Below are 22,135 nucleotides of genomic sequence, written 5' to 3'. Positions count from 1 at the left end.
AATAGAAATAACATTCATATAGACGTAAATCACACGACCTAATTTCATGGCGATCGGTCCATTATTAGTCATAGCTCCCATATAAGACCCGCTTCCCAAAATCATTCACGAAAATAAATTATAGTGTAGGGTATTATATAGTCGAGCTTGGCCGAACATACTTCCTTACTTGTTTTTATCTGCTGATAACTTTTTTAATAAGTATAGCTTATTCAAAAAACAAAAAATTTCCATTTTCATACTAAATCCTATAAAAAATTAAAAGTTCAACCTTAAATTGCGCAACAACTGCTGAACCGAGTTTAATTCTAAAATATCTCTATCGGTTCAAAAGTTACAGAGTTTTGGCCGATGAAAAACGAAAATGAGCCACTTTGCGACGTATATAAGACCATAGTAAGTTGGACCTTCAATGGGTCAAAATCGGAAAAAATATTTTTTAAACCGAATTTTTTTTCACCGAATTGATTTTTTAAATTTAAAAAAAAAATTAAAAAACAAAACATTTTTTTTAAATTTATAAAATTTCTAAAATTTCAAAAAAATTTGTTTTTTTAAATTTATAAAATTCGAAAAAAAAAATTCCAAAAAATTAAAAAAAACACTTTGGAAAAAAAATTTGGTTTCCTAAAAATATTTAAAATTTTTATTTTGAAGTATAATTTGGTGAAGGGTATATACAAGATTCGACATAAGGAGAATCCATAAAAAACGGACAGAAAACTGCTATTTTCGAATTTGATATCTTCGATTTTAATGAAATTTACCACACATATTACGGTTCCAAATGGTTCCTCAAATCAAAAACTTTTTCATCGGAAACCCTTTCCATTTAAAAAATATCGCGATTTGAAAATTGGAAAATTTGTTAAAATTGTCTAATATTATATACACATAAAATTGCCCATAACATTGAAACTACTCAAAGACCAACATAATTTTTGATTCCATTTTAAAGGCAAAGATATTGTCCTAAAAATGGTGTGAATAAACTTCTTTACTTCCAAAAGGTTAAATGTCAATTTTCGGAATATATATTTCAATGTAAAAAATATCAAAGATCGCGATGTTAAAAATTAAAAAAAAAGCATATGAAGACACCTAAACTCTTTACTATATTCGTGAAAAATTATTTCGATGGAGACTCGATTAGTTCAGGAGTTATAAAGAAAAACGTTATTAAAAGTAGTTTTTTTCACATAAAATCATATAAAAATTTAAGCAAATAGAAAACAGAACACAGTGGAATAAATTTTCAATTTATATGGTAAAACACAGGTGCTTTAATTTTTATATGAATTTGTATGAAAAAACGTACTTTTAATAAAGATTTTCTTTATAACTCCTGAACTAATCGAGTCTCCATCGAAATTTGTTTGCACGAATATAGTAGAGAGTTTAAGTGTCCCCATACCATGTTGCTTTTGAATTTATAACACCGCGATCTTTGATATTTTTTACATTGAAATATATACACCGAAAATTTTAACCTTTTGGAAGTAAACAATTTTATTCACGCCATTTTAAAGACAATATCTTTACCTTTAAAATGGAATCAAAAATTATGCTGGACTTTGAGTTGTATCAAAGTTATGGGCAATTATGTGTATATCATTTTAGACAATTTTAACAAATTTTTCAATTTTCAAATCGCAATAGTTTTACATCGGAATGAGTTTCCATTGAAAAAGTCACTGATATGAGGAACATATTGGATATATTATGTATGAGATGGTAAATCCGACTGCTGTCCGCTTTCACATGGATCCTCCCATAATGTAATTGCGCATACATACATATGTACTTTTTGTTCTGAGAGGAATTAATTTTATATTTATTAACATAGAACACCACGGCGAATGATTATTTTATTTGTATTGGATTATATAAAAATTAATCATACGCCTTGTGTGTTTGCTTCATTTACAAGAAAGCTGAAATGCTAAATAAGTTCAATACTGACCTAAAAAAATAATTATAAATCCGTATCTCCCTAACTACTGACCCAATTGATGAGGTACAGTACACCAAAGTCTAACATCTCTAAAAAAAAAAAAATTTTAGTGATGTTCGTCAATTTATCGACCTGTAACTCAGTTAGTTTTTTGGGGGGTTCACAAATGGTTTCTTGTTTTTCTTAAAGTCTATGTAGTTCATACATCATTATGCAATCGCACCAGTATTTTGGAAGATTAACCAACTGTGGGGCCGAATAGACTCGAAATATATCTCCGATTACGATTTATATATATTGCATAGTAAATTTCTCATTGTAATCGGGCAATGTTTCAAATACCAGCGTATGGGTGTTTTCACTTTTAGAAGTACAGTCAAATTTCAGTTAGGAGAAATTCAATTCGGCCTTTTCTTCTTCTGATATTTTTTTTAAATATTTGTCTTAAATAAAGCTATGACTAGGGGGCGGATTTTCATGTATTTTTAAATGAAATAATGTGCATAAAAATGCTTTATTTAAAAAACATTATCAAAGGATACAAATTACCAAACAGAACTAATATTGATTCATTGCAGAACTAACTGATTGTACCATGGTATTGATCTATTTTGTTTTTGTTGTTTTTCGTTTTAGTAACTGTTTTGTTTATTGCATATTTTTAGGCACATAATTTTATTTATTAAAAAAGCTATGACATATCACCCGGTTATTTAATATGAGTTATTCAGTTTCGCCATATTAAAGATTGTGCCTGAATATTCCATTTTTAATAGCCGTACCCTAAATATATCTTTCCTATGAAGTGAGGTATGAGTTAAGCAACACAAGTGTCGCCTGACTGTCAACAAAAATTCGAATGCTTTGCGAATATTGTTATTAATATCGCTAATACACCTGCAGGCTGGTGAATAGTACATAATATTCGGCCAAATATAGCACTCTTACCCCCATTTTCTCAATCTCTGGTTATTTTTTATAGTGACGATAAACTGACAGTTGTCATAGAAAAAAAATGTTAATTGATGGTTTATCGTTACGAAAAACGATAACCAGATATTGAGAAAATGTGGGTTACTGTTTTATTAATTGCTGCTATAGTAACTAATAAAATTATGTAACAGTTGGCTGTATCTGACATTATTTAAATGTAAATGGTGTTTTTAAAGCCCGATAGAACTTAAAATTTTTAAAAACTAACTCAAACAAGTAAAAGAGCTATATTCGGCAGTGCCGAATCTTATAATTGCCAAATCACCAAAATTTATTTATTTTTTTTTCCAAAGTTATTTTTTCATTTTTTGGAAAAAAAATGTTCGAATTGTTTTTTTAAAATTTTTTTTTTAAATTTTAAAAAAAAATTTAAAATTTTTTTGGTGAAAAAACAATTCGGGTTAAAAAAATATTTTTTCCGATTTTGACCCATTGTAGGTCCAACTTACTATGGTCTTATATACGTCGTTGAAAAGGTCTTTGAAATATCTATCATTAGATATCCATATTGTCTATATTAATGGCTTAGTAATCCAGATATAGGTAAAAAATCTAGGTTGTTCTGGTTTTTGTGTTTGTGGTGTTTGTGGACCGATTTTCTCGATTTTAAATAGCAACTGAGCTGGAAGAATTCCGGAGATATTGATGTATGAGTCGTATATGTAAGTTATTTGGGGGCTTCGGAAAGTAGATTTCAACATACAGACAGACGGACATTGCTTAACCGACTCCGCTATCTATAAGGACCCAGAATATATATGCTTTATAGGGTCGGAAAATTATATTGTGGAAATTATAAACGGAATGACAAACATATATATCGTCCCCTTAATAAAACAATAGTGTATAATTTTTTTGCCATTTCGAAATAATTGGGTTTAAAGTTTTTGTGTTAGTAGTAATCTAGAACAAAAGTAATATTTCAATTGATCTTTTGCCCACTTTGTGGAAGTAGAATTTCACCAAATTTTGACCACATATAGAATCAGTTATGTAGATTATTTTTTTATTTTATTAAAAACAGTTCAATTTGTCACTCAAAAAATACGAGCATGTCCAAGGCAGTCTCAAAGTCGTCAATTGTTGCTGGTTTATTAATATAAACCAGTGTCTTGACGTGGCCCCACAGAAAATACTTTATAATAAAAAATAATTGAACATTTCTCGAAATCATGTTATCGCCAAATTTTTATTTCAATAACTCGGTGGTTGCGGTCGCCCTATGACACGATCAATGTCATTCATATTTTCAAACCAAAGATCGTTGATCATGGTGGGAACGACGATCTCCATTGACCGTAACGCAAGCTCCGGCTTAATTTTTGAATTAATAAGATCCGATGATTCCATCAGTGTGTAAACCGCACCAAACGGTGTATTTTTCTAGATGTTAATTAACAAACCCGTTCAGCCAAAAATTAGCTATCGCTGAACACAATTTTGCTATAAAAAAAATCGTCTATAAGTTTCTCAAATCGATTGCCGATTTTCAAAGTAATTTTGGATAATTTGATTGCGTTGTTCAATCATCAATCTATTCATGATGATTTGTCAGAGTATACTAATCATGAATGTCAAAAATTGAGCGCAGTATGACAGTTCGTTTGACAGTTAACCCTTACGTAAGTTATATCGGGCTTAAAAATATAACCTTTAGTTAGGTTTTATGTAACTGGGAGTCCTTTTTATATTATTAAAGAATACCTTGGTAATTGAAAATGCATTTCTTCTTAATTGCCAGGCTATTAATTTACAGTGAATTAATGTTTAAAATAAAAAAATGTGATATTTCATAATATTATTCTCTTTTTTTTTTGTTAAAATAAAAACCCCTTGTATATGTTTTATTTATTTTATTTGATTTAAAACTTAATTTAACACAACTAAATACAGTTTACTACATAAAAAAAGCTTCCCAACTATTAAATCCCACCTAATGTGTATAATTGTGAAAAAAAACAACAAAATAATTATTATATATTTTAATATAAATAAACCCTTGGTAAAGACAAATTATATTTTGTTTAAATAAAACCAGAAAAATATAAAAAAAAACCTACCTCTTACATAAAAAAAATAATAAAATAAAATTAAAAAAAGAAAAACACTGCCGTTATAAGTTTTGTTTAATTTTTGATAAAAAAAAACTACAACCAAAAGCATGGATTTTATAAAAAAACTCTATAATTTTGAAACATAAAAAAAACACTAAACAAAAACTATTGTAAAATTAATATTAATTATATATTTCTTCCATACTTGTAATTTTATGAAACTAAAATAATTAATAAATTAAAAAAAAAACATAAAAATACTTTTTTGCATAAATAAGATCGAATTTTAGCAACACAAATAATAAAAACAACAAATTAATAACAATTATTAATTAAGTAGTTATTATAACAAAAAATTAAAAAAAAATAATAACACGTAAACCACAAATTACTTTAACGAAAATTTAAAATTAAAAAACACTTAAATCTAATCTATATGGCTTAAAACTGAAACCAATTTGAAACTAAACACTTTTTTCACTTTCAACTACAAAAAATATTTTTCACGGTGTAGTTAGACTAGATGTTAACGAGTATTGTTTTTAATTTAAAAATTTTTTTTTTAAATAAATTGAGGATTTATATAAAAAATCCTGAATGAAAAAAATTATTGAAAAAACAAAACAATTAAATACTATTTATCATCTATATGTAGATGGCCATTAATGGGTTTTTGTTTTGGTTTTAAATACTCGTATCTTAGAAATTTAAATAATTAGTTTTTTTATATAAACAAAATTAAATTTAATTAAAAATAAATCAAATAACGTATATGTTTAATATATACGTTGGTCTTGACATTTATTTACTTCCATTTTATACTACTACTATATGTATTGTACTTAGGTAATTCCGTTTAGTTTTGCCCTTTCAATTTTTATTTCAAATACTAGACCAATACTTTTTATATGTACTGTATGTATTTTAGGAAACAAAAAAGGTTGTTTAACTATTGTTACATTATTCTTTTATGTTTATGTTTACGTTTAAGTATTTCGTTTTTAACAAAACTGCCACAAATAGTTTATTTAATTAAGGGATTCAAATTTTGCCGCCTTATGACAAAAAAAAATCCAATTGCTATTCAATTTGCAAATTTAGAACTTATAGGTTAAAAGGTTGACATTGTGCTTTAATAATATCAAAACAAAATATGGGTTCTACTAAGTTTCACATACAATTGTTACCAAAACCTTCAACTACATTATTTTATCATAAATCACGGCGAATATAGAATCAGCTGGTTTTATGCCGTCACCTTATAAATACGACTAGGGAAATACTTTTAACCTGCAAAATCGAACATTTTCATTTGTAAATCTAGTTACGGAATAATCGTATACGGATCATAGATACAGACATTATCGGTTTTCAAAATATTTTCCAAGAAGTATAATGCTGTTAAGTTTTTACCTTTTAAAAACGTTGGTTTATTTTCTTTAAATAAACCCGATTCTTTTAATTGAGAATAAATTTACACAACAATTTAAATAGTCACTCTCCTTTAATACACACACTTTGAAAATACACTGTTAATACGGTTGATGTTAACTGTAACAGTAACTCGCTGTTACTATTTATATACACAGTGACATCATCGAGTAGTTTCATGAATTATCTAACAGAAAAACTCGAATGTTTTATTTCTACATTGATCACCTAGAGCTTTTAAAGCTGATTCACAGTTAATGTTGCCATTGTTATAAACAATGTTAATAACAGCCTGCTATCAACATTGTTGATAAGTAGAAGTTTCTACTGATGGAAATGTTATTAACATGATGAACGTTGCAAACAGCCGTTACAGACCGTTAAATTCAAATTGATAATGCAATTTTGTAGCAATACACTTTTATGGCCAGCACATGACAACATGCTGTTGCAAAAATGTTTACCCCCTGTCTATATTTGACAAATATTTATCATAACAATTAATGACGTTTGTTGTCAAGACAAAGTTGTCTGTGCAAAAGCACTAACAATTTTGTCATAACGAAGCAAACAAATGGAGACTATACTTAATAATTTTTTATTTTGACAACGATTTTGATGTGTATCATGATAAAAATTAATCTGGTATAGACATGTAAAATATTACATGTTCTGCTGTGTTTTAATGTGGTGAATATAATTTATTACACGCTATGTCATTGCAACGCTACCATATTGTTACGTTTTTACCTTTTAAAAACGGTGGTTTATTTCCTTTAAATAAACCGTATACCTTTGCAATAGTTTCAAAACAACAACTCTTTCAGCCCAATTATGAATAAAAAATTCCGCGGGAGTTTGTTCCCCGGGAGTTTTTTCCCATTGAATTTGAATAGGAAAAATGAGAAAAGGGGAAAAATTCCCGGGAGATTTTTATTCATAATTGGGCTGTTTATTTATTCAAATTTACACTACAACAGTTTAAATAGTCACAATGTGTTTTTATACAAATGCACGTGTATAATTCACAACTTATACAGTACACTGTAAGGCAGTTAATTTATCTTTACTTAACGATGCTTCAAATTAGACCACCTTATATACACTGCATTACAATCCAGATGTTTCTAGCTCCATCTGTCGATGCTTCTTGAAAGTTATATTTCTACAATGATCAACTCAAAGCTTTTATTCATTGTTGTATGTTCCACAGCTATGTTATATGGTAGTACTAGCAGGTCTTCAGTATTGGCTGTTCTATCATATCTGGCCTTATTTTGGTCGTAGGTCATTTTAATTCGTCTCTGAATGAATTCATGAAGTTCGTGTTCTTCGGTGAATTTATTGGCAGAATTTTCTTTACAACTGCCGATACTGAAGCACATTCAACCATCTTGGAACCCGGTCCGATGACCTCTTCACAGGGGCAGGGATCTAGCAACCCCACAGGAACCACTCCGTCGTTGCACTGTTCAACGAGGGCCTCCATCGTTAAATTACCACTTTTCACATCAGCTGGTTCCAACATCCACAAACTATTGTCTATACAATCCTCCTCTTCCTCACGGCACCATACCAAATCCTCTGATTGCGGTGGCAAATTTTGATGCTCAACAAACACTAGCTTTCTTACTTGAGACTTGCACTCATATCCGACGTCAAGGGTTACATGATTTGCGCTAATGCCACCAATAGTTAGTTTCACATTAACTTTACCATGGGCATTGGAAGGCTCTCCAATAGCGGTGCGTAGATTTACATTGAAAATTGGTTCAATTGTTTTCTTTAGATTGCGATGCTAATGTGTCTGAAGTAAAGATGTTTTATTTCATTAACACATGACCTATGCTCCTTGTAGGAGTTAAAATTATTAAATACATATATCTAGATATGGTTTAAAAACGGGTCATCATAACAATTTCTTTTGCTCGGAGGCACGCTTTCAAGAACTACTGCTGCATTTAATTTTAAGGACAAAATTCATTTGCAATTTTTAATATTGTTACGTTTTTACCTTTTAAAATCGTGGTTTATTTCCTTTAAATGAACCGGATACTTTTGTAACAACTCTTTATTTATTTATTTAAAACTAGTTGACCACCCCGGCTTCGCCCGGTAGCATTTACTAATGTTAGTTCTTCAAGTTTCTCCAACCCACATACACCTGCCTGTTCTTATTTATTTGCAAATAAAATATCTACATTTGTACTGCATACTTTAGGTAGCTTTTTTTACTGTTGACTGGACTCAAAAAAAAATGATCGTTGATCATGGTGAGAACGATCTCCATTGACCGTAACGCGAGCTCCGGCTTAATTTTTGAATTAATAAAATCCGATAATTCTATAAGTGTGTAAACCGCACCAAACGGTGCATTTTTCCAGATGTAATAAAATCTGTATTGACTGTTGTGGATTGCTCTCACTCCATATGCCGCAATTTGTTTTATTAACAAACCCGTTAAGCCAAAAATTTTGCTATAAAAAAATCGTTTCTCAAATCGATTGCCGATTTTCAAACTAATTTTGGATAATTTGATTGCGTTGTTCAATCATCAATCTATTCATGATGATTTGCCAGAGTATACTAATCCTTAATGTCAAAAATTGAGCGCAGTATGACAGAGCTTTTTTTACAGTTGACTTGGCTCAAAAAAAAAAAATCCGTGTTTTTGATTTTTTTTTCTTTACAAACCATCTCCAGAAAATTTTGAATCGAATAAAAACAAAATCAGCCAAATCGCTCCAGCCATTCTCACGTGATGCCATTACATACATGGTCCATTTAATTTTTATATAGATAGATAGGTGTACAACAACAGTTCAAATAGTCACTCAGTGTTTTTATACACTTTTATAAATTCGCAGAAATACACTCACTTTATAATGTTCAAATATACACTGGTAGTGCAATTGATGTCTTTACTTAACGATGCTTCAAATTAAACTCACTCACTACAGCAACCGCAATCACTATTTATATACACTGCCATATTCATCTGAGTAGCCTAGATTGTTTTTAACGTTCAAAACTCGTATATTCGAATTCTAGAGCTTTCAATGTTAATGTTAGCAGCTTAAACATTTAGTGTTGCCATACTTAAAAACAATGCTAAACAAAGGCATGCTATCAACATTGTTGATAAGTAGACGCTTCTACTGATGGACATGTTTATAAATATGATGAATGTTGCAGGCAGTCATTACGGACCATTAAATTCAAATAGCTATTGCAAATTCGTAACAATATTTAAATCTATTTAACAGCATATTACAAACATATTCAATTTGATAGATCTTTAATAGATTTTGAAGCGAATTTTTAATATATTCAAACTACGGCATATGCATTTTTAATTAGTTTTAAATCTATTTCAAAGGATATTGCAATCAAATTCGGCAAATGAATCACCTTAAACTTAGCTCTTCTCGAAATCCCCAGACTGAATTATAATTTCAAACAATAAGGATTTTCACAACTTGAAATAATAAAAGGCATTAGTTATAGGATTATTTGATGTAAACATTTCAAAACCAAATAAATGTTCAAATCAAATTGACAACAAATGAATGCTAATATTTTGAGTTTTGAAAATCTTAATATGTATTTCTTTAATTTATTTACTTACTTTATAATATTAAAAAAATATACGAATTTAAAAGGAAACCTTTAATACAAAACAAATTAATAAAACACTTTTTTCCTCAAATGTAAGAAAATTTTGTAAAAAAAAAAACAATTTTTGCTATAAAACTCTTTTTTGATATAATTTATATATAATTTTAAAGCTACTAACTTTAAGCTTTCTACTACAATTACTAAACAATTAGGATACATTTTGAAAAACAAAATTAAAACAAAAACTATATAAAAAAACACATCACTAAATTAAAAGAAGAAAAAGAAAACATGTAAAAATAAATTGAAAACCAAATTAGAAAAATAATTAATTAATAGCAGACAAAAGCAAAAAAAAAACGTTGAAAAACAATTGTTACTAAAAAAAAAAAAACAGAAACCAAAAAGAAATAATTATGTATAATAAATATAAATAATAAATTAAAAACTAATAGTTATTAAACTAAAAACAAAAAGAAAAAAGGGATTGTTTTATTGTTTATTTTTTTGCATGACAAACTATTAATTATACAAAACAATAACAAAAAGTAGTTAAAAACAAATTAAAAACAACAACAAAAAACACATAAATGTTAATAAATAATTAATTACTTAATTAATGACACAACAACAAAAACACTAAACAATTTCCTCTGTTATCCCGTCCCTTAACAAAATTTAAAAATTCATAACATTTCCTGACTCCCTCAACATTTACTCTCACAACATTCTCTCACTCTCTTTCACACACTCTCACACATATTCGGATATATAAGTCTTCTTCTTCCCTTTCATGTAAAATAATTAAACAATTAAACAAAATTAAATAATAATAATAAACGACACATTCTTAATAAAAACAACCAACAAAAAATTATAATAATAATTATAAAAAGTAATAAAACAAAAAATTAAACAAGTCTGTTGTCGATATATACAAAATGTTATTAACAGACATTTAAAACAATTTCGTCACATTGACGAATTTAATTATTATATATTAAATTAATAATAATATTGAAAGCTAAATGATAAACAAATGAAAATAAAATAAATTAAAAATTTAAGTATAAATAATTTCATAGTATAATTAAAAAAAACCAGATGAAACCAAACTAATTTATGAATGAATTGAATGAAAAAAATAAAATAAAAAAAATGAAATATTTTGAAAAATATATAAATGGAGTTTTATTTCGTATGTAGTTGTAAATGGAATCGTAATTTTACTTAGTTTTCGTTAATAACTTTCCGCTACAGATATCTTGAGTCTTTAGCTGAAACAATGGAATTACATTATCACACCACTGATGTGATCTTTAATAACTTCCAAAGAGTTTGTTACGTTTTCACCTTTTAAAAAAGGTGGTTTATTTTCTTTGCATAAACCATATTATTTTAATTTCAAATAAAAGCAATGAGTTTAAAATTTGTAACAACTCTTTATTTATTTAAATTTACACAATAATTTAAATAGTCAAAATCCACACTGCTAATACAGTTAATGTTAAGGCCCTAATTTTGTAAATCACTTCATAAAGTGATATTTATATGGAAAGCAAAAACAAAATTTCAAAAATATTAAAAATTTGTTTTTGTTTTATAAACAAATTCTTAACAGAACAAACGCACCAAAATTCAAATGTTGATTTGCCTTTCATAATTTAAAAATTTTGTATATAAAACAAAAACAAATTTTTAAAATTTTTGAAATTTTGTTATTGCTTTCCATATAAATATCACTTTGGTGACGTGATTTACAAAATTAGGGTCTAAGTCTAACAGCGCTTACAATAACCTAACTGATCTGCAATTTGCTGTTACTATTTATATACAGTGACATCTCTTAGTAGTTTCAAGAATTATCCATCTAACGGACAAGAATTCTATTTCCAGTTTTAATGTTAATGTTAGCAGTTTTAACAGTTTTAACAAAATGTCTAAATTAGCTAATAACTTGGCCACTAAGCGTTTAATCAAGAAAAGGAGCTCGATCTGTGATCAATCATATTTCTGACCAAAAATCGATTTTTTATATAAAAACTCAAAATATCTAAAATTGCTAATAACTTGGCTAATAAGCGTTTAATCAAGAAAAGGACCTCGATCTGTGATGTGATCAGTCATATATCTTAACAAAAATCGTTTTTTATATAAAAACTCAAAATATCTAAATTCGCTAATAACTTGGCCAATAAGCGTTTAATCAAGAAAAGGACCTGTGATGTGATCAGTCATATATCTTAACAAAAATCGATTTTTTATATAAAAACTCAAAATATCTAAATTCGCTAATAACTTGGCCAATAAGCGTTTAATCAAGAATAAAATCTCGATCTGTGATCACTCATATTTCTGACCAAAAATCGATTTTTCATATAAAAACTCAAAATATCTAAATTCGCTAATATCTTGTCCAATATGCGTTTAATAAAGAAAAGGACCTCGATCTGTGATCACTCATATTTCGGACCAAAATTCAATTTTTTATATAAAAACTCAAAATATCTAAAATTGCTAATAACTTGGTTAATAAGCGTTTAATCAAGAAAAGGAGCTTGATCTGTGATCACTCATATTTCTGACCAAAAATCGATTTTTTGTATAAAAACTCAAAATATCTAAAGTCGCTAATAACTTGTCTAATAAGCGTTTAATCAAGAATAAGACCTCGATCTGTGATCACTCATATTTCTGACCAAAAATCAATTTTTTATATAAAAACTCAAAATATCTAAATATGCTAACTACTTGGCCAATAGTTTAATCAAGAAGAGGAGCTCGATCTGTGATCAATACAAACAATATCTAAAATCGCTAATAACTTTATATAAAAATATTCGATTTTTTATATAAAAACTCAAAATATAATTTCATTGGTCGACTTATACTTGTTTGTACTTAATAAAATTAATTATTATTGCTTTTTATAAAATACTTTTTATTGTGCATAATAAAATATATGTATGTTGAAAATGCATTTGTTATTACATAATAAAATTTAAAACTTTTGTAAAAAAAAAATAAATGGTTACATAAAAATTTACAATTATTTTTAACACATAATGAGCACACAGAGATACAATGAACAAATTCAATAGATGGAAGATCCTAATTTGGGAACATTTGTAAATAATTGCTTACGTTCCTCGGCGTAGGCTAGAAAATCTAAACCATAATGTAAAATTAATTTTGATAAAATTTCCACATCCGATTCGGCACGATGCAGATTAACCGGATCCTTTTGAAAACAACGCTTATAAATATTGCCCAATTGATAAACACCTTTGGGAGGATATTTTGTTTTGGGCTTAAAATTATCCGCAAATAAAGAACGTCGAACACATAATGAAACGGAGCGCTTTTTAGCCGGCGATTCACCATCTGCTGCTGAATTCGCAGTGTTGTTGTCATCATCATTTGTTAAAGTGCTGTAGGTACGTTTTTCAGTATTCTTTTTCCTGTGAGGAGTAGTTTCATTGTCACGTTGCCAATTTATTTGGGAATTTTGCTCGAGAGGATCACTAGTAATTGTATTTAAAACTTCTTCTTTTTCATAAGTGACAGCTTGTTCATCATTTAACTCTTTGGCTTCAGCCTCAAGTATGTTCATGACTTTTTTGGTTTCTTTTATTTTATCATACTTTTCATCGATTTCACGAAAAGCTTTCAAAGAATCCACACAAAATACAGATGAGGGCAATGACTGCAAACACACAATTGTTATGAGGAGATTTTAGTTTAAATTGAAGCAGAAAAAAAACTTACCATATTCAATTTGTCATACACATAACGAATAACTGGATAGTCGAATGTCCAACCATTATGGGCCACCATGCATATGGGTTTCTCTAGACGCTCCAGGAAGAGGTTTAAACATTCTGCTGTGTCTTTATCAAATGATGATTCATTTTCCAGCATCTCATTACTTAAACCTATGCAGAGAGTGAAAATTTTAGTGATCGAATTACCAATGATTTAAATTTGTTTTTTTGTTTTTTGATTAAGGTGCTTGTAATAACAAAACCTTATTTTTGTTAATACAATTGCAGTTGCCGCCTATTTCGTACCACTAAACATAAGGAATATCCTCTAAATGTATTTAACTCACCTGTTACCTTTTCAGCTATTGGATTAATCATACGTCTTGGATTTATCATTAATGTCAACTTATTAAGTACCCGTGGCAATTCAGGCGGCTGCTGGTCGAAACCCTCAACTCCTTCCTCTGTGACATCTTTTAGAGCCAATTTAGTGTCAATATCTTTGTCGGTAAGGCATTTTGCTGAGAAGGTGTAAAGGGAGAGTTCTGTGATGGCACAAGTGTTAAATTGTTGCGATGGCAGTCCATTTGTTTCCAAATCCAAAACGACGAAAGTTTTAATTTCACCTTCTTCAGACATTTGACTATGTTTAACAACTAACGTTGTTTAATAACTAAAACATCACAAAATATGCATTTTATAAAAAAAAAAAACACAAATATTAATTTCACAAAATGTATAGCATTCACCTTAAAATGATAGCACAACAAGTGTAGAGCACCAGTGTTGCCAATTCGGCATTGCCAAATACTCAATAACAGCTGCAGTACACTGAAAAAAATATTACAGTCGTAAAGTAGTCTGGGTTGATTAACAACTCGCGCGTCATTGCAATTATTTTTTAAGTGCAATCAGGCCCGTTTTAGTTTTTTTGCCTTCGACAATTTTGCGTCTTACTCTGGCACGTGAGTGATGTAAGGCTTCGTATAACGGTTCCTGTTTTACGTCTTTTGCACCAACAGTGTGTCTTTTAATTTGATAAACCCTGGTGGAGACCATTAAAACTCTTCGTTACTGGTGGAGTACCAATTAAAACTCATATCGTGAAGTCTTTTAAGCGTTCCAGCTATAGGTCGACTAGGGACTTACTTAAATCGCGTGGGATACCCTGGCATTTTGGTTACGCACCCTTGCCATCAATTTTGAGAATTCAAAAAAAATATATGTATTCTTGTAACAAAAATTTGCATTATAAAGTAAACATCTTTATTGATAAGACATTTTGCTGAGAAAGCATAAATTAAAAATTCCGTAATAGAACAAGTATTAAAATTTTCGGCGGGAAATCCATTTGTTTCTAAATCCAATACGATGAAAGTTTTAATATCAACACTTTCAGGCATTTCTCATCTATACACAAAAAGTATGAGCTTTGTTTAACTAAAAACATGGCAAACTATTGTTTACTTTTTATATTCGATAATATTATTATAGTTATTTATAGACGGCAATACTGAGTATTAATATTTGTCAAAAACTCATGTATCATAATCAGGGCAACCAAAAATATGCAATATCATATTTTTTGCTGTGCGCCGTATAAACATATGAGTTAGTGATATATCCGTTTCAGACAATTTTAAGAATTTTGGCATCGATTTGTTAGTGCATATTTTTGCATATTTTGCTCTTTACTGCATATTTTAGCATATTTTGCGTTTTATAGCATATTTTTGCATATTTAACTCATAACTGCATATTTTTGTTGCATATTTTCTTTTATTTTTCATTTCTTTATTTTCCTGATATAATTTTATTGTTTGTATTGTAATTTTTCATTTCTATATTTTACTATTTTGTTGAGGTCCAATGATAATTGGTCTATGCTACTTAAATACAAAAATAGAGTACCCATAATCGACTTATCTTCATAGAATTTTCGTTGACTTAAGGGTGCTTAGTTTCCATATATTTCAATTAAATTAAAAATATACACACACAAATATTAAAATTTAACAAATAGTAAAAATACGTAAATAATTAAAAGAAAATTCCAAAATTGTACGTTATTATGAGCAACTTCATAACAAATTTTTGGATACATTTAAAAGAAGGAATTTAAGGCAGCTTGACACAGCTACATATTTCGCGTTCAAAACCCATTGATATATGTATTTACATAACTTGTAAAAAAAGTTATTAAGAAATCATTATTAGAAAATATCGATAGACGATACAATGGATAAGAAATGGAGAAACATAGAAATTTTGATTCCCAATGATAAAACTTGAATAAAAAGTTTTTTTATATTTTATTATTGCAGTCATTCCACTATTGTAAGGCTTTTTTATAATTCTATTTAAATTTTAGAAGCCGTATTCAGATATTAATAAAGTTTAAAAGATGAGACAAATCAATTGATTAAGATTGTCTAAGAAACTCGGAAATCTAAAACAAAGATTTAGTTTAAAAATTTTAAAACTTAAGTAAACACATAGTAATTTATTGCTAAATATAATAAAATGAATTGAATCAAACTATTTTCATGTAGTTCCAAATTCACTAAAATCGAAATTTAATCCTATAATAACCAATTTTAATTTATGAGCTCAATATTTTATTTACTTCATATATATTTTTTTAAAGAAATTTTGAAATCAAACAATATCCAACTATTTTTAAGTGCATATTTTTTATATTTTAATAGCATATTTATCGTTTTTAAGTGCATATTTTATGCGCATAAAACACTTTTTTTAGAGCATATTTTTGGTTGCCCTGATCATAATACAATATCATCGTCTAAACAAAATTCGTATAAGTTTTTAAAAAATACGAATAATTTTTTTGATTTACGTTCGGCATTTAAAATTAGTTTAAAACAATTCAAAAACTTATTTTCATATGAATCGGGTATGTATTTATAAATACAAATAAAGCAAACCAATGTCAACAAAATGTAAAATAAAATTAAAGTTTGCAGAAAAATATCAATAATAAAATATTTGTAATACTATCGTGTAAAATAAATGTTTTTTCGAAACGATTTCTTGAAATACCGCACACACAAAGTTAACACATAACCAGACGTCGTGTTAATAGTAGAGTGGTCAATCCGGTTTTCGAATTATTCGAAAAACCGGTTTTTTTCCAATTTTCCGGATTTTTTAAACCGGTTTTTATAAAGGGCGGTTTTCGAGTTATTCGACAAACCGAGTTTTTTGTCTCGAATTATTCGACAAAATCGAATAATTTTTTTTATTTATTTTAATATTATGCGATTACTTTTAAGTATTAACAAGTTATACATCAAGACCAAGGCGGAATCGCAAAGTAGGTCTGGGTTGATTAACAACTCGCGCATCATTGTCATTATTTCTTAAGGCTCGTTTTCATCTTATTTCATTCGACAATTTTGCGTCTAGTTCTGGCGCGTGTGTGATGTAGCTTCGTATAACGTGTCCTGCTCTACGTAGTTTACACCAACCGCGTGTCTTTTAATTTTGATAAACCCTGGTGGAGACCATAAACAACTGAGACAAATGAGTTAGGACTTTGACAGGAGAGTTATCTATGCCTCAAATCATTTCAATTGTATTCTCTTCTTAAAATATTATTTTAAAAAATACAACTAACTATTAATATTATATAAAAGTATGTATTAATATTATATTAATATATGAGGAGCCGCAGAACTAAAGGTACTTTTTTGAAAATTTAAAAATATTGGGAAATTGATTTTTTCTATAAGAATTTTTTCAAGCCAAATATTATAAAAATACCAAAAAAATCAATTTGTAAAAAAAATCGAAAAAGTACTTTTTGTACTGCGGCTCATATATCCTTTCTTTGGATTTAACATTCTGTGTAATTTGTATGTCAAAAATTTGGAATAAATTTAATGTTATGTTAAGAAATTTAAGTTATGTTAAATTAATTTTTAAGAGATTTAATTAGTTTTAATAAAAAAAAATTATTTAAGTATGATTTATACCTCAATTCATAAAGTAACAAAAAACAACTAAAATCCGGTTATTCGAACCGGTTTTTAAAAATTACGCTTTTTCGAAAACCCGGTTTTTGTATATGTCGAATATTTGATAACTCTAGTTAATAGGGATGTTAATCTAAAAACTATTTTTAATAAATTGATCACATAATTAAAAAAAGTGACCCCCAAATGCGAACAGCGATTTCTCCGAGATCAAATTTCGATACTTGGCCACCGGCTACTCTTTCGGATTTCTGGAGTTTCTAACAAGACTGTCAATAGTACTGAATGTACTGAATGCTTCGATGCCCTAAAAAATGTTTCCCTATTTATTTCAAAGAATGTATTGTTTATAGTATGAACTTATTCGTTGAGATAGGGGTTCTATTTATTGCCTAAAAAGTATTTCTTTAAATATATTTATTGAAACCGTTTTGGTCAGCATACTCTCTTTTAAAAATAAAAAACTTAAACAGGTAATATTTTATAAATTGGATCTCAAATTTATAACTTTAATGGATTATCTAGCATTGCACTTTTTGCAGCAGTGTATGCACATTGCAGTTTAATTTTTGTAAATGTTGGATCAATTTATAATTCCGTTGAAAATGGAGATCTTAACATCCCAAGGAGTAGTAAGGAACTGAACGAGGCAACTAAATATCATATTTTTTCATTGATGATGATTGTTCACGAACAATCGACTTCTAGAATTTTACAACTTTTTTAAGAATTTGATTCGATTGTGACCTATTAATTGAATATTTGAAAAAGATTATACACCGTTGCTAACCACTGTATATTGGAGATTTCAATTTGTCTAAAATTTTTGTTTAGGTATAAAAATATTTATTCTGTATAAAAAAGTATTTAAAAAATGCATTACAAGGAAATTTGAACTATTTATCTTATTAGCACCAATAAGTACAGATCAATTGGTTGATGAACCTAACTTGGGAACCTGTGAAAACAATTGCTTTCGTGCATCAGCATAGGCTAGAAAATCTGTACCATAATGAAACATTAATTTTGTTAAAACCTCCACATCTTTTTCAGCGCGATGTAGATTAACGGCATGCTGACTGAAACAACGTTTATATATTGTGCCCAATTTGTAAAGGGATTTTTTAGGATATTTTGATAGAGTATAATCATTAGCAAATAAAGAACGTTTAACACGTAACTTTTTAGACGGCGGGTCAGAGTCTGACAAGGATTTCAACTCATTTAATAATGAACTATAAGTAGGCTTTTCCGGTTTCTTCTTCTGAGGTGACGTCTCATTAATACCTTGCCAATCTATTTTTGAATTTTCTTCGAAAGGATCAGTAGTTAGTGGTGAATTGTTTCGACCAAGTTCATTCTTTTTTAATTCATCATCTGGCACAAGCAGGTTCATTACTTTTAAGGCATTTTTTAATATATTGTACTTTTCATCGATTTCACGAAAAGCTTTTAAGGAATCCACACATAATATAGATGAAGGCAACAACTGCAATTCACAAATGTATTAAAAATAAAAGTATTTATTTGATTTTATCAATCTTTTTTTACCTTGTTGCATTTTTCATAAACATATCGGACTATTGGGAAGTCATATGACCATCCATTATGGGCAACGATACAAACGGGCTCATGTAGACGCCCCAGAAATTGGTTGATACATGTAGCTGTGCCTTCATCAAATGGTGATTGATTTTCTAGCATCTCATTATTTAGACCTGTGTAGCAAAATTTTATAGATTTTTAAATCCAATATTAAAAAAACAGCAATACCAAACTCTAAATTTGTGTTCATAGATATTGTATATCGTTAGCTAAAATGCAAAAAGGCGTAACTAACAAAAAATTCAAAATCGAGTTTTTGATTTATTATTATAAATACCATTAAACTACATGTCTTGGCAAAATTTTACACTTCTTCGATCAAAAATTTGTCAGTGAGCTTAAAGTGAAATTCGAAAAAAACTTTGTTAAACAAGTTTATAGTTTTCATTTTCAAAGTTTTTTGCTTCTCTTGTAAAATTATATTTTTGTTACTTACCTTGCCTTTTTGCATTTTAGCTAACGATATGTATGTGTTGGTTGGTGCCTTTTTCATTTTCACCAGACCTACAGAGTTTTATAAAATTGTGTAAGTTTCAATTTGTTTGATTTTCAATACCACAATTGGTGTCGTAGCGTTGTATCGTTGTATGTCGTAATTTTTTTTATTAATGTTTTGTTTCGAAAAATTTGTTTGAAAAATATTTATGACATACAACGCATACAACACTACGACATCAATTGTGAATTGGGCAAATAATTGTAGAAGTTAGAATCACTAGGGAGAGTTTTCAATATCAATTCCTATAACGTCAAACTTTGATTTTAATTTTTTTCATATTTTCTTTTGTTTATTTATTTTCTAATGAGTGTACCTTACCTTATAATGTTGTGTCATTCTCTGTTCTAAAATTCAAATTCTGTATCCTACTGTACATTGCTTTGCATGACTCACTAAACGAGAGTCAAAAATATGTATTCCCCTCGTCAACACTCATCAAATATATAAAATTAATTGCGAAATAATCATTCAAACACTAAACTTGCTATCAGACTACATGTATTTATAAAGTTAAAAGTAAAATGGATCTAACAACCGCTTACTTTTCATGTTGCTTACTTTTTCATGTTAATTATTCAATTTCTTTAATTTTTTTTTTTGTTTCAAACAATTTTATTTTAAAACAAAACAGCTGTTTTGTTTATGTTTGTTAATATACAACGTCACATCAGCAATAAAATTTTCAATATTTTATTATTTTGAAAATAAAAATTGTTAAAAAAATATATAAAAACGTGAAAAATTTCATTGCAAACATGAAATGCATTGTAAAAAATTGCAATAGCACCAACAACTTTAAGGCGTGCGAAATGAGTTTTTTTTTATTTCCAACGGACCCAAACATTCAAAAGCGATGGTTAAGTTTTTGTGGACGTGGAAAAAACGTAAACCCCAAAACTGCATATGTTTGTATGCTGCATTTTCAACCTGACGATGTTGAAAATAGGTTGCAGTTCGAAATGGATAAGTACTTACATAACATTGACTTTTAAAAGTATTTATAAAAATCGGTATTGTCCCAAGGGTTCGCTAAAAAGAGACTTTTAAAACCCGGTTCCGTTCCATCAATAAAACCAGCCTCATTTCAAAATAAAAAACTATGCGAGGAACGTGTATCTAGAATTGAAAAGCGGGAAAACAAAATAATTTTCATTGTTTGTTTATGTTTTTTTTCAACTACTAGGCTGATATGACGTACATGCGCAGAACGAAAAATTTTTGAAATACTGAATGCGTAATCCATCATTCTTGACTGTGTAGTATATAAATTAGGGATTCCTCGTTTCATTATATGGAGCATTCGTATATATTGTGCAATAATATGAAACTTCATGTTCTGTATGTGGTGCCCTGTTAACGGGTTTTTTTTTTGTCACACACATAAGGGTTAACAGTTCTCCCTTTTCTGTAAAATTATTAAAATCTTAGTTACGCCCTTTTGCAATTTAGGTGATATGCCCATCCCTATGTACATATGACTCCTTTCAAATCAAATTTATAGATTGTGTACCCTGGCTGCTCTCACCTGTTATATCTTCAGCTGATTGCTGAATTAAGCCACTTGGGCGTATCATTAATGTCAATTTATGAAGGACGCGTGGCAAGTCTGGTGGCCCCTGATGGAAATCATCTACTCCTTCCGCAGAAAGTTCTTGTAGAAACCGCTTAAAGTAAACGTCTTTATTGATAAGACATTCTGCTGAGAAAGCATAAATTGAAAATTCCGTAACAGAACAAGTGTTAAAATTTTCGGAGGGAAATGCATTTGTTTCTAAATCCAAAACGACAAAAGTTTTAATATCAACACTTTCAGACATTTCTCATCTACAGACAAGAATTATGAGCTTTGTTTAACAACTAAAACCATTGCAAAATATTATTTAATTTTTATATTCGATATTATTAAATCTATAAACGCACACACTCAAACATATTTGCAAATTTATTGAAGGCATCCACCTTATAATGATAGCAAATGATTATTTGCACAGTGTCAGTAATGCCAAATATTCTAAAACAATGTTTTCCGCTAAACTATAAACCATGGCGAATTTATACAAGGTGGAGTCAGTCAAACAGCTGATAATTTTTTTTTCTCTTTTTGGTTCTAACAACTCAAAGCTTTTTTTTATATTTAAATATCTACATATGCATAAACTGTTTTTAAATTTATATATATATATATATGTATGTATATGTATTTGGTAAAAGGTGTTTGAAAA

The 22,135-nt window shown here is 28.6% G+C and overlaps 2 protein-coding genes across 2 annotated transcripts; both read right to left on the bottom strand.

Moving 5' to 3' along the window:
• Window positions 1-12,964: 12,964 nt before the first annotated feature.
• Window positions 12,965-14,510, bottom strand: LOC135951639 (uncharacterized). Its single transcript, XM_065501323.1, has 3 exons — window positions 14,162-14,510; window positions 13,819-13,985; window positions 12,965-13,756 (listed from the first exon to the last, which is right to left on the bottom strand). The coding sequence occupies exons 1-3, from the start codon at window positions 14,451-14,453 to the stop codon at window positions 13,145-13,147; spliced, it is 1,071 nt and encodes a 356-aa protein (XP_065357395.1). The 5' UTR covers window positions 14,454-14,510; the 3' UTR covers window positions 12,965-13,144.
• A 4,122-nt stretch (window positions 14,511-18,632) lies between these two features.
• Window positions 18,633-21,806, bottom strand: LOC135951330 (uncharacterized). The gene is made up of 3 exons (XM_065500971.1): window positions 21,439-21,806; window positions 19,361-19,527; window positions 18,633-19,298 (listed from the first exon to the last, which is right to left on the bottom strand). The coding sequence occupies exons 1-3, from the start codon at window positions 21,728-21,730 to the stop codon at window positions 18,738-18,740; spliced, it is 1,020 nt and encodes a 339-aa protein (XP_065357043.1). The 5' UTR covers window positions 21,731-21,806; the 3' UTR covers window positions 18,633-18,737.
• Between the last annotated feature and the right edge of the window lie 329 nt (window positions 21,807-22,135).

Source organism: Calliphora vicina, chromosome 2, assembly GCF_958450345.1.
Source record: "Calliphora vicina chromosome 2, idCalVici1.1, whole genome shotgun sequence".
NCBI lineage: Eukaryota > Metazoa > Arthropoda > Insecta > Diptera > Calliphoridae > Calliphora > Calliphora vicina.
Note: the sequence above shows the minus strand (reverse complement) of the source record. Positions and strands in the feature narration are given on the sequence as shown.

Excerpts from the sequence above, each read along its gene's own strand:
- LOC135951639 (XM_065501323.1), bottom strand. The coding sequence starts at position 14,453 with ATGTCTGAAGAAGGTGAAATTAAAACTTTCGTCGTTTTGGATTTGGAA. Across the intron at positions 13,986-14,161 it reads AATAGCTGAAAAGGTAACAG|GTTTAAGTAATGAGATGCTG; the intron begins GTGAGTTAAATA and ends CTCTCTGCATAG. Across the intron at positions 13,757-13,818 it reads TGTATGACAAATTGAATATG|TCATTGCCCTCATCTGTATT; the intron begins GTAAGTTTTTTT and ends GTGTGTTTGCAG.
- LOC135951330 (XM_065500971.1), bottom strand. The coding sequence starts at position 21,730 with ATGTCTGAAAGTGTTGATATTAAAACTTTTGTCGTTTTGGATTTAGAA. Across the intron at positions 19,528-21,438 it reads ATCAGCTGAAGATATAACAG|GTCTAAATAATGAGATGCTA; the intron begins GTGAGAGCAGCC and ends TTTGCTACACAG. Across the intron at positions 19,299-19,360 it reads TTTATGAAAAATGCAACAAG|TTGTTGCCTTCATCTATATT; the intron begins GTAAAAAAAGAT and ends TGTGAATTGCAG.